Here is a 13,329-nt window from a genome sequence, read left to right on the forward strand (position 1 = left end):
TGAGAACATCTGTAGGATTGTCTTTAGTAATATATTGTGATATAACTGTGATTTGCTAAACAGGACATAAGTAACACAGTTACCTGCAGGGGGGTCGGTGCTTGCCCCTGCTGTCACAACCGGTGGTTTTTTACTGGACAGTAGCTCATTGGGTACTACAGCGTTGTCTGTCCTGTGGAGAAAGAGGAACAATGGGATTAGTTATACAAATATACAATATATCAGGGGACAGTTTCCTGTATTTACTAACAAAGCACAAACGGAAAACATCAGTAAGATCCTTCATCAATTTTATTATTTATTGGGACCATTCATTTTCACCCATAAGAGGGTGGAAATTAATGATTGGAATGGGAGGTGGAAACGGGCAGAAACGGGCCGCTACTGAATACTGAAGTGTCGGATCCTCTCCGTCAGAGAGGATCCGACTGTGATTGAATATCCCCCATAGATGGGAACTTCCGACACCAGAGAAATAGATGTTTTACATAATAGAGTATTGTATAGAAATATTGTAATCTTAAGGCTACTGAGAATATATCATTATATATCAGGCTAAAACGAAACATTAAATATAGTTATTTGTCCCTTTCAGTGTTAGATGTCAAATATTATTCTCTTTCCAATAAAATATCAGGAAATTATACTCGGACAATGGGGGTCATTCCGAGTTGATCGTAGCTGTGCTAAATTTAGCACAGCTACAATCATGAACTCAGACATGCGGGGGGACGTCCAGCACAGGGCTAGTCCGCCCCGCATGTCAGTGCCGGCCCCCCCGCAGAAGTGCAAAGGCATCGCACAGCGGCGATGCCTTTGCACTTCAAGAGTAGCTCCCGGCCACGCAGCCGCTGCGGGCCACTTCCCGCACGGTCCGGCCACGCCTGCGTTGGCCAGACCGCGACCACGAAACGGCGTCCAAATGCCGCCGTTTTGCCCCCTCCCACCCATCGACCGCCTCTGCCTGTCAATCAGGCAGAGGCAAACGTAGCGCAGCGATGGGTGGCCATGCGCCGGCGCACTGCGGCGCCGGCACATGTGTAGTTCTGACCCGATCGCCACGCTGCTAAAAACTGCAGCGTGCGATCGGGTCAGAATGACCCTCAATATGTGATAGAAGAATAATGGCTTCAGGTGCAATTTGCAAAACCATGTGCAAATAGGTTTAGTAGAAACGTTCTGTATACAGTACTGTATATGGGGATACGGTCATTAGGTCAACAAGACTTAGGTCGACAGTCATTCAGTTGACCACTATTGGTCGACATGCATTTGGTTGACATGGTCACTAGGTCGACATGGTCATTAGGCCAACATGTACTAGGTCGACATGGAAAAAGGTCAACATGAGTTTTTTCAATTTTTCATACTTTATGAACCACGTGGACTACGATTGGCAATAGTAACCTGTGCGGAGTGCAGTGGTAGCAGAGCGAGGCACCTTGCCCGAAGCATGGTGAGCGAAGAGAGGGGACATGGTGCTCTAATTGGGGTTCCCCATCACTTTACGAAGAAAACGATACCAAAAAAAGTAAAACACCTCATGTCGACCTTGTTCTATGTCGACCTAGTTCACGTCGACCTAATGACCATGTCGACCTAATGCATGTCAACCAATAGTGGTCGACCTAATGACTGTTGACCAAAGTCTTGTCGACCTAATGACCCATACCCCTGTATATGTAATACATATCAAAGCAGTATTTTCCTGCATACAAAAAACTTTGAGATATCAGGCCGGATGTAATGATGCCTGACCTCGGAAGTTTCTTTAAAGGGGCAATCACTTACAAGGCATGGCTTTGCCTTTTAGGTGATTGCCCCTTTAAAAAAAACATCCGAGTTCAGCCGGCGACCCACAGTAGTAGACTCTGTCTACTAAATTCTTACTCATAATTGCTTTTCCTTCTTGTAGAGTAGAGGTAGGCAACCCGTGGCTATAGCTGTTTTGGAACTGCGGGGGAAATGTAGAAAACCTTCTATTGAGTGGGGAAGATGAGAAGTTGGCCTTAACAAACCAATCATTTTCTAGCTAGCATTTATCAAGTACATTCTATGAAATGATAGGTAGAAGCTGATTGGTTTCTATTGACAACTTCTTCTCTGGTCCGCTCTTTAGAAGGTTTGATACATTTCCCGAAAGTCCAAGCTTGTTCTGCCAACCAGGATACCTGAGAGTTACAAGTTACCTACAGTTGCTTTAGATGCCAGTAATCATTGAGTAATGAAGAATCACAACACACTCACTCTTCATTGGTATTCTCATTCTCTGTGGCTTTTGGAGGCTGGTCATTCTGGAACCAATCGCAGTGCTTCTGGATTTCGGGAGACAGATGGAATGCGTTTTCACCTGTGAAGATAGGAAGATAAGAACAGATGAAGGGTACTCACTGAGATAATCGCATGTTATTGTTGTGGCTCAGTAAGCGCTTATATACACTAGACACAACTATATAACAGGGATGAATACATTTTGCTGTGTTTCAGTTTATCAGGGCCATCTTAACAGCATTGTAGACCCCGAGCAAAGCAATGAACCAGGGCCCCTACAAACCCACTCATGGGAACCAATTTAAAACAAGTCATAACATGCCGCTCCTGTGGTCCCCTGCTGTCTCTCCAAATGCTGCCATACAGTGAATAGGCGGTCAGCACTCTGATTGGTGGATAGCTCCAGCCATCTGTATTCTACTGTCTCGTCCTGTGCACATCCCCCTCGCTAGACCTCATCCTGTGCACATCCCCTCGCTAGATCTCATCCTATGCATATCCCCTTCACTAGATCGCATCCTGTGCACATCCCCCTCACTAGATCTCGTCCTGTGCACAACCCCCTCACTAGATCTCATCCTGTGCACATCCCCTTCACTAGATCTCGTCCTGTGCACATCCCCCTCACTAGATCGCATCCTGTGCACATCCCCTCGCTAGACCTCATCCTATGCATATCCCCTTCACTAGATCGCATCCTGTGCACATCCCCCTCACTAGATCTCGTCCTGTGCACAACCCCCTCACTAGATGTCATCCTGTGCACATCCCCTTCACTAGATCTCATCCTGTGTACATCCCCTCACTAGATCTCATCCTGTGCACATCCCCCTCGCTAGACCTCATCCTATGCATATCCCCTTCACTAGATCGCATCCTGTGCACATCCCCCTCACTAGATCTCGTACTGTGCACATCCCACTCACTAGATCCTCATCCTGTGCACATCCCCTTCACTAGATCTCATCCTGTGCACATCCCCTCACTAGATCTCATCCTGTGCACATCCCCCTCGCTAGACCTCATCCTATGCATATCCCCTTAACTAGATCCCCTTAACTAGATCTCATCCTGTGCACATCCCCTCTCTGATCCTGTGCACATCCCCCTCGCTAGACCTCATCCTGTGCACATCCCCTTCACTAGATCTCATCCTGTGCACATCCCCCTCACTAGATCTCGTCCTGTGCACAACCCCCTCACTAGATGTCATCCTGCGCACATCCCTCTCACTAGATTTCATCCTGCGCACGCCCCCTCACTAGATCTCATCCTGTGCACATCCCCTTCACTAGATCTCATCCTGTGCACATCCCCCTCACTAGATCTCATCCTGTGTATATCCCCTTCACTAGATCGCATCCTGTGCACATCCCCCTCACTATATCCTCATCCTGTGCACATCCCCTTCACTAGATCTCATCCTGTGCACATCCCCTCACTAGATCTCATCCTGTGCACATCCCCCTCGCTAGACCTCATCCTATGCATATCCCCTTCACTAGATCGCATCCTGTGCACATCCCCCTCACTAGATCTCCTCCTGTGCACATTCCACTCACTAGATCTCGTCCTGTACACAATCCCCTCACTAGATCTCATCCTGTGCACATCCCCAATACTAGACCTCATCCTGTGCACATCCCCAATACTAGACCTCATCCTGTGCACATCCCACTCACTAGATCCTCATCCTGTGCACATCCCCTTCACTAGATCTCATCCTGTGCACATCCCCTCACTAGATCTCATCCTGTGCACATCCCCTCACTAGATCTCATCCTGTGCACATCCCCCTCGCTAGACCTCATCCTATGCATATCCCCTTCACTAGATCGCATCCTGTGCACATCCCCCTCACTAGATCTCGTCCTGTGCACATCCCACTCACTAGATCTCGTCTTGTACACAACCCCCTCACTAGATCTCATCCTGTGCACATCCCCTTCACTAGATCTCATCCTGTGCACATCCCCCTCATTAGATCTCGTCCTGTGCACATCCCCCTCACTAGATCTTATCCTGCGCACATACTCCTCACTAGATCTCAACCTCTGCACACCCCCCTCACTAAATCTCATGCTGTGCACATCCCACTCACTAGATCCTCATCCTGTGCACATCCCCTTCACTAGATCTCATCCTGTGCACATCCCCTCACTAGATCTCATCCTGTGCACATCCCCCTCATTAGATCTCGTCCTGTGCACACCCCCATCACTAGATCTTATCCTGTGCACACCCCCATCACTAGATCTCATCCTGTGCACATCCCCCTCACTAGATCTCATCCTGCACACATACTCCTCACTAGATCTCAACCTCTGCACACACCCCTCACTAGATCTCATGCTGTGCACACACCTAACTAGATCTCAACCTGTGCACACCCCCTCACTAGATCTCCTGAGCACCTGCTCCTCACAAGATCTCATGAGAGCCTCTCCCCCGCTCAATGCCCAACCTTACCACCAGCACACAGAACGCAGTCATTGCCCTAGTCTGTAGGCTCTCCCCCATCTCTGTGTCTCTGTTGGCTCCCGCTGATATTCTGTAACATTGTTCTCCTATATTTATATCGCCCCTGCTAGCATACCTCTTTCCCCTTCCTCCTCCCCAGGGGAATCTGTCCATTGCCTCTGGGAGTTACACCACTATACCTATATACATTTAGCGTGTAGCTACCATGCGACCCCCTACAAATAGTTTTTTTGCATGGACACTCAGGTGCAATGTGCATTTCTAATGATGAGTACTTACTGCTGATGTATGAGGGCAGTTGTACCCCAAATCTCAGAAGAGTCTCCTCATGTAGCTCTGACCCCTTATCAGCCTTCTTGGAGAAAACACTTTGTGGCTCGCTAGCCAGTGGACTCAGGTGCCCAATGTTCACTTTCTTTCCTATGCCTAGCATTACAAAGAAGAACCCCTTGCACTTGGCCTCGATGACTGTTTGACGAAGCAGCTTGAGTTCGTGAGCCTTCACTTCTCCGGTCAGTATAAGAAAGATGACCTTCAAGGGCCTGGGATTAGGAGCGCTCTCGAATACATGTTCCACCATGTACTTGATGGCGTTGTTCAGAGACAGTGTTCCGTGCAGCTGAGTCATCTTCTTTTGGATAAATTCTTGAAGCTTTTCTTTCTCGGTGTACTCAGTCAGCCCAACGTCTATTCTCACAGGGGGTAAGCTTGCGTTGGCCTGGTGCTCATAGGTGGCTTGTTGGAGAACAGAGATGCGTGCATGATGGGAGGATGATTTAGGATCTGGGCTGAGCTCCAGCTGTGCCACCACATGTGACACAAACCTCTTTATCTCCGCGAACTGAGCTGGATTTGTGGATTCTGAACTGTCTAGCAGAAAGGCTAGGTCAATATCTACATCAGTGGCAGCTGAGCGCCTATAACGGAGGTCTCCCCTCCTAACAACTCCGCATTCACTGGGTGGCTCACAGACATCTATGAATAAAGAGGACAGTGTCAAATATAGTTTATTTTCTTATACAAAAATTCTAAATAAACTGTTTGTGAAGTACAGTATATCTGTTGCATTCTGACAGTGGTTGTTGAAACCTCTAACTCAGTAACTTAGAGGCTGCAGTGCTTCATGTTCTGAATAAAGTATACTTCAATGTGCTTTTTCCAAAAATGGGACATACTGGGCGAAATTCAAATGTTACCACCCCTGATCTCCTGTCTACAGTGACGGGAGACTGCAGGGGGTGATATACAAATGTCCCCCATTTTTGCTCTGATCGCGCCCATAGCAGTCGGGTTTGGCCACGTAAACCCGACTAAACTTTTGGGTGCAACGCGAAAAGTCCCATTTTGGCGCCCAAACGGGTCATTTTTTGCGCATTTCAGCTCACCACCACCAGAGGTAGCGAGCTGAAATGCTGATGTCGCACCCGTCGGCAGCAACATTTGAATAGCTGGCGGCGGGCGTGATCGTGGGTGGCAGGGGGCGATAACATTTGAAACTCACCCAATGCATTTGTTTGGGCTTGTCATTAACTTTGTTTTTGTATTTGAATTTTGGACTGCGCTGCAGGCCTCCCTCTGGAGCGACCACTGGTCCTCTCTGGTTCATTTTTGAACAATCACGGGCAGAGGTATTAAGCGTGGAGAAGTGATAAAGCAGTGATAAGTGCAAGGTGATAACGCACAAGCCAATCAGGTCCAATATGTAAATTGACAGTTAGGATCTGATTGGCTGGTGTATTATCATCTTGCACTTATCACTGCTTTATCACTTCTCCTGGCTTAATACATCTGCCCCTCAGTGTCAAAGCCTAGCTTAGTGTACATTAACCCTTTATGACCTATTGCATGTTTCTGGTGATGACACTGGTAAAGTAGACGAATGAGGCCCAAAGTAATCCCCCAAAAATATGGTTTGGTCATTTTCGTTTTTAGTACATAAAGCAATGTAGCTTGTACCCCAAAACATTATCATTCGTTCTAATCTGGTATTTTGATACTCTAGCATCTGCCGGAAAATGTTCACAGTTGCTTTGTACATTTAAATGGACATTGGGATTTGAATGGCAGCCGTCATCACAATACAGTCTAGGCAATACATTTTTAAATAATGTCCATTTTTAAGGGTTAAGGGCCCTGATTCAGAGCTAGGCGTAAGAGCAAAACAAAGGAGCAATTTGCTGTAATAAATCATGGAGACTGTGTACTAAACCCTGGAGGGAGATAAAGTGGACGGAGATAAAGTGCCAGCCAACCAGCTCCTAACTGTCATCTTTCACACACAGCCTGTATTATGACAGTTAGGAGCTGATTGGCTGGCACTTTATAGCTGGGTACACAGGCTGATATCGGCATTACAAGTTGTGCATATCGTCTGATGTGTAAGCTCAATTCCGCGCTCCGGTGGGTCACATGTGACATCTTCCGGTCAGCCGTGCTACATGGCCAACCGGACGATAGCTCATGCGGCACCATGCCTATTAATGAAGGACGGAACAGTGATCATTCCGTTGTTTATTAAATCATCCTGGTGTGTACTGGCAATCTGGCATGGTCAGGACGAAGAGAAATCGCCCGATCATCGGCCTGACAGCCGGTCGTTCTGACGTGTAGCCGTCATGACTCTCTCTACTTTATCTCTCTGCAAGACTTAATATGTAGACCCCATATTACAAATGCATTTTTCTTTTTCTGTTTGCAGGGAAAATACTGCCTGCTTTTGCATGTAGCCCATAAATACTGGGCAGTTTGTTTTTGCACTGCAATTTACAATTAAGCTAATACACACCATCTCAACTATAAATCTCTGTGAACTTTGGCCCTCATTCCTCTTTGATCACTCGCTAGCTACTTTTAGCAGCTGTCTGCGAACGTCTGTGCAGCCGAGCTGTGCAAAAACATTTTGTGCAGTTTCTGAGTAGGTCTGGACTTACTCAGCCCTTGCGATCACTTCAGTCTTTTTTGGTGCCGGAATTGACGTCAGACACCCGCCCTGCAAACGCATGGACACGCCTGCGTTTTTCCAAACACTCCCAGAAAACGGTCAGTTGCCACCCACAAACGCCCTCTTCCTGTCAATCTCCTTGCGATCGCCCTTGTGAATGGATTCTTCTTAAATCCATAGCTCAGAAATGATCCGCTGTGTACACGTACGACGCGCCTGCGCATTGCAGTGCGTACGCATGCGCAGTAGAGATCTGATTGCAGCGCTGCGAAAAACGCCAGCGAGCGATCAGCTCAGAATAACCCCCATTTTACGGCTGCAATCCAACATGGTTTAGCCAAGGTGCAAATTGCTCTTTTTGTTTTGTTCTTACCCCTAACTTGGAATCAGGCCCGACTGTAAATGATCAAACAGAATGTCCTAGTCTAGAAAGCCTTAGCGATAAGAAGAGGTAGCACTTACCCAGACACACATGGCAGGAGAGTACCTTGCGGATAGTTTCATTCCACTGAGCTCCGGTGGCGAGCAAGACGGTTTGACCCACTTCCGTGTTATTAATCTAGGAGATAAACAGGTGCAAGGTTTATATTAGATTACTGATAATATTAAACCATGTTCAATGAGTTTCCCTTGAGGAGGAGTTCCTGTAACCTCTCTACTCTGAAAGTCTCTCACACCCAATCAAATTTCAACCGGTTTGTCAATATTTAAACACTGGAAATGTCTTCTTTTCGAGAAGTTTCCTCTAACTCCCGTTATTCCTGTCTTCTACATCAGCAATGTTACTGTACATAGACAAGGCACACTACTGTGGGGCCCTAAGCTCGGCCACACCTAATGACTCGCTTGTTAACGGAGAGATAGTCAAGCTGTAGAATTCCCAACTAAATGAGATTGACAAAAGGATTGGGCCTTTTTTTTTTCCTACAAGAAATTGTATCTACAACTTTTATTAAATAGCATGAGTGCTATGATTGCTACAAAGAATTAAAACAGATGTTCTCTTAACAAAAATAGCTATCTTAGAGGATGTTACCACCCCCAGTTTTTTTTTTTGTCTTGCCCTATCACATTCTTTACTAAGTACAGTGTGTTCAGTGTATTTTTGGTAATATAACTAGTGTGGGGGTGGGGTCAATGTTGGTGGGCAGGGTGGATTGGCCCTAGGGTCCACAGGTAAGATCCCCGGTGGGCCAATCTAAAGATGGGTCCTGTTTTGTTTGTTAACATGTGAGGGGTGGTGCTGCCGCCATTGTTACACAGTATACCTCTGGTGCTGCCCACGTGAGGCACTTTTTTCCAGGGGCACTTTCAGTTCCCAATCTGCCCCTGCAGGAGGGCGTGTTTGCAAATAAATACAATTCCTTCAAACCCCTCTCCTGCTACTAACGCGATGGCAGAAATCCAGCAAGTAGACTGGAAAATGCCCCATAGTGACAGAAATACTGGACCATTCTCTTGTTTTGAAGAACATTTTGGTGCCTTCTCCTTTTCTGTCATATACAGGGGTCTGAAAAATGTATTTCACTGTGCTGTTATCTAGGCAGGCACCTTATTGGGGGGATTTCTTTTGCTTTCTTCTTAATTAACACAGCATGACAATAAAAATCTTTGAACTTGGATCGTTCGGTAATCCACAGCGATGCGTTAAAGATTTCAAAGTGTTGGTTAGTAATAATGTCACGGCAACAGTCATTTACAGCTACAGATTATATGATTCAATAATCAGCTATTTGATTGATCCTTCCAGTGATTATAAAATCCGGCATAAGACGACCAGCACCGTACATCACTAATTAAGAAGATATGTTAAATTGAATAACCCATTGGGGCAGATGTATTAAGCCTGGAGACGGTATAAGGAAGTGATAAACCAGTGATAAGTGCAAGGTGATAAACGCACCAGCCAATCAGCTCCTAACTATTAATTTACATATTGGAGCTGATTGGCTGGTGCATTTATCACCTTGCACTTATCACTGGTTTATCACTTCCTTATGCCTTCTACAGGCTTTATAAATCTGCCCCATTGGCTGGATGAATTCTTTGTTCAGTTACGGATTTTTTTTGTCAATACCAAGTTATCCACTAATGTTCCTTTCTCACACTCACCTTCAGAGCATTGGCCAAGGGCCGGTCTTCCCTGGTTGTCAGGAATACTGAGGACACACCAGCATCATACAGTTTGAGCACGGCCTCATTGAGCTGCGGCGAGGCTCTTGTTACGGCATTGCTGAAGAAGACGGCCACCTTTCTTGCTAAGAATCCTCCACGTGCCCTCTTAAAAGTGTTCCGTGCCACAAAGGACATGACCCCATCCAGGCTCCTCTGCTTGGTGTTTGATATTAACTGCAAGTTCTGGATCTCGCGGAGCAGAGCTGACTTCTTCAGGCCTTCAGAAAAGCGAACCTCTGTGGTGACGTCACTGTTATAGGTAAGCAGGGCGACCCGGGCTCCCCTAGGGCAGTTGCTATCTGTTATTGTCAGCTGGTTGACCATCCTCCGAACTGTCTCCATCATGTTGTTAAACTGGTTGCGGTTGACATCCGAGGAGGTGTCAATAGCAAACACAAGGTCAGTGGGGAACACAGGGCATTCTGTTGGACCTGAGGATTGAAGAATACATCAGAAATCTGGAATGAGCTCAAGTTATCAACATTTGGCTGCAATGCACGCGCTATCATTACCACTTATGTGCAGAGGTTGTATTATCCTCATTACACTAAACAGTAAAAAGATCGACAGTCAATAGGTTGACCACTAATGGTCAACATGGTCATTAGGTCAACATGTAAAAGGTCGACAGTGCTTATGGTCAATAGGTTCAACTGGTCAACACACATATGGTTGACACAACTTTGTCAGGGTTTTTTGCATTTTATTCAACTTTTATCATATGTCCCGGAATGTCCTGCTGTTTGCTGAGTTTGTACTGTGCTACAATTGTTCATGGTAGATATAAAAACTTAGTAAAAAAAAAAGAAGTACAGTAATACAAATTCCCCGTCCATTCAGTTAACTGAATTCCATAGGTCAGAGTTTCCCAAACTGGGGCTTGTCAAATCAGTTTAGAGCTGACATATATGCAGGGATGTAATGAAGTCCGAGTTCAACGCTCATTCGGGATGCCGGCCGAACTCGGATGTTTTTTTAAAGGGGCAATCATTTACGAGGCATGGTTTAGCCTTTAGCCTTTAAAAAAACGTCTAAGTTCAGCCAGCATCCAGCACTGCCGCCGAACTCGGACTTCACTATATCCCGGCAATATTGTCCGTTTTATCAGGCCAGCTAATTGGGCAAGTCGCTGTTCCAATCCGGCATACAGTCAGTCGGACGTTTTCTTAAAGGGGCAATCACTTACTAGGCAAAACCATGCCTTGTTGTAAGTGACTGCCCTTTTAAAAAAACATCCGAGTTCAGCCGGCATCCCGCATGGCCGCCGAATTTGGGCGTCATATTACATTCGGCCCCATATGTCAGGAAAATGGGCAATGTTCTGCAGGACTTCTTCAGTCCAGCTTGGCAGTGGTAAGCAGAGGAATATAATTTATCAGCAGGTAACATTCTCATTTTCTTCTAATAAGATATAGTGAATTTCTCCTACAGGCCCAGATCCCTGTCATTTTATAAACATAGCCAATCGGCACTGGCAGGACTATCTGTCAGGTAGGTAGACCCAGCTGCAAAGTTAGACAAGTACAGATATTACTATATTAACCATTTATGATCATCACTCGGTCTGCTTCCTAAATCAACAGAACACTAAAGTGAGTATAATCTGGTCAGTTTATATGGTATTCCCTGGAAGAATAAGAACTGGTGTGTAAAAGAAGGCACAATGTGATTATACTCACCATAGCAACAAGCTGCAACAAGAGAGGAGGGTACCGGCCATCACCGAGAAAGAGACAAAGAAAATACTTAGATTAACTGATAACACATGATTGTTTCAAGGAGTTAGGTAGCAGGCAGACACAAACCTCGGCCGTCACGTCCTGATTAATTAGGTATGAATAACACATAATCTTCCATATGTCACTGTGAAAGTTTTATTGTATTCTAACTTGCCAACTTTGTTATAATCTAATTCGATTTTAATAGTATTATCTGTTATAACGTCAACAAGAGGCTGACAGTGCTGGCCGCCCAATCATTCTTTCCAGGAATAGATCACAGTAAGAGGAGAAAGGCTAAAGCTTTAGGCCCCCATTTATCAAGCCTTGGAGAGTGATAAACAGCACGGTGATAAAGAACCAGCCAATCAGCTCCTAACTGCCATGTCATAGGCTGTGTTTGAAAAATGACAGTTACGAGCGGTTTGGCTGGTACTTTATCACCGTGCTATTTATCACTCTCCAAGGCTTGATAAATCTGGGCTACATGATATGCTGTAACTTCAGCTGAAGTTATCTGCCAGGAAGGTTCTGAGATACTTACGACAGTTGTCTTTGATCTTCTTCACGAGAGCACATTGCTATAACATAATGAAAGGCGTGTAAGAAACTGAAATGCGTTAGTTTAAAAGCTGTCCCGGTTCTGTGTGCTGTGATACTTACATCTCTCGTGCCTCCTCTTTCCCCTTTTAGGCCCTGTGGGGGAAACATTGTTGGTTAGTGGGTTATCTTTAGTAAAATATGTATATACTGTACAAAGACTTGTGCTACCTACAGTGTGTGTTACTTACAGATGGTCCCGAGTATCCTGAGTCTCCTGGAGGGCCACCTATGCCCTGCTCCCCAGCGTTGCCCTGGATAGAATATATAGAATACACTATAAAATGGGCATTTACTAGGTTCAAGGGCATCAGTATTCAGTAATACTACAAACACTCCCCCTTTATGCACATAAGTGATTCCAATTGTCTTTAAGTTACAATAAAATTATATTCCGGCCTGCGGGGGACATTTACTAAGCAGTGATAAGAGCGGAGAAGTGAGCCAGTGGAGAAGTTGCCCCATCAACCAATCAGCAGCTCTGTATCATTTTATAGTATGCAAATTATAGATGTTACTTCAGTGCTGATTGGTTGCCATAGGCAACTTCTCCACTGGCTCACTTCTCCGCTCTTATCACTGCTTAGTAAATGTCCCCCTAACTTCAGAACGTGTAAGTCTAGACCTGTATGCACCCACTGAGTAGCAGCTGTTCGCACTCACCCTGCGGCCTCTGCCTCCTTTGAGTCCAAGCTCGCCGTTTGATCCTTTATCACCGGGATCTCCCTGGAAGAAAACATTCATAATGTCTTTATTGGTTTATAATAAAATGTTCTGTAATCCTTACAGGCGACATTCATAAATATCAGACACCTCTCTACAGCTTAAAAATGTCAAAGGAGTATAACTGTAGTGATACGGAACCTTTCCGAGCCATATGCTGTATGTGCAAAATATACTGTATGTCTATGTATGTGTACTTGCCAAGCTGAAATATTGGAATTACTTTGCTGATCCTTGTAGTGCCATTTTGGGGGACTGTGGAGGTGCCTCCCGGCGACTTGGCTCTGAATTAAATAACTGTATGGCCCAAAGAAGGTGCTATTACCAATCATGTACTGTAGCATGGGACCGCCAGAGCCGAGATGCCTTATAACGGCTGGTGGCTTACCATATGTTTGCAAATGCATCTTACTGAGATCT

At 45.6% G+C, this 13,329-nt stretch overlaps 1 protein-coding gene across 3 annotated transcripts in view; it reads right to left on the minus strand.

The window, feature by feature from the left end:
• Positions 1-13,329, minus strand: part of COL6A3 (collagen type VI alpha 3 chain) — a 128,170-nt gene that overhangs the window by 22,157 nt on the left and 92,684 nt on the right. For 2 of the 3 annotated variants that reach the window (XM_063933212.1, XM_063933213.1), the window contains exons 31-35: positions 12,850-12,912; positions 12,378-12,440; positions 12,250-12,282; positions 12,131-12,167; positions 11,441-11,559 (exon numbers count right to left, since the gene is read on the minus strand). In XM_063933212.1, the coding sequence (XP_063789282.1) occupies positions 11,456-11,559; positions 12,131-12,167; positions 12,250-12,282; positions 12,378-12,440; positions 12,850-12,912 (300 nt within the window). In that variant the 3' untranslated portion in view covers positions 11,441-11,455. Of the gene's footprint in view, positions 1-83; positions 173-2,247; positions 2,351-5,031; positions 5,728-8,155; positions 8,253-9,805; positions 10,300-11,440; positions 11,560-12,130; positions 12,168-12,249; positions 12,283-12,377; positions 12,441-12,849; positions 12,913-13,329 lie in introns of those variants that run through there. The other variant, XM_063933214.1, reaches the window with a different exon arrangement.

The sequence above is a fragment of the Pseudophryne corroboree genome, chromosome 7, assembly GCF_028390025.1.
Source record: "Pseudophryne corroboree isolate aPseCor3 chromosome 7, aPseCor3.hap2, whole genome shotgun sequence".
Classification (NCBI taxonomy): domain Eukaryota; kingdom Metazoa; phylum Chordata; class Amphibia; order Anura; family Myobatrachidae; genus Pseudophryne; species Pseudophryne corroboree.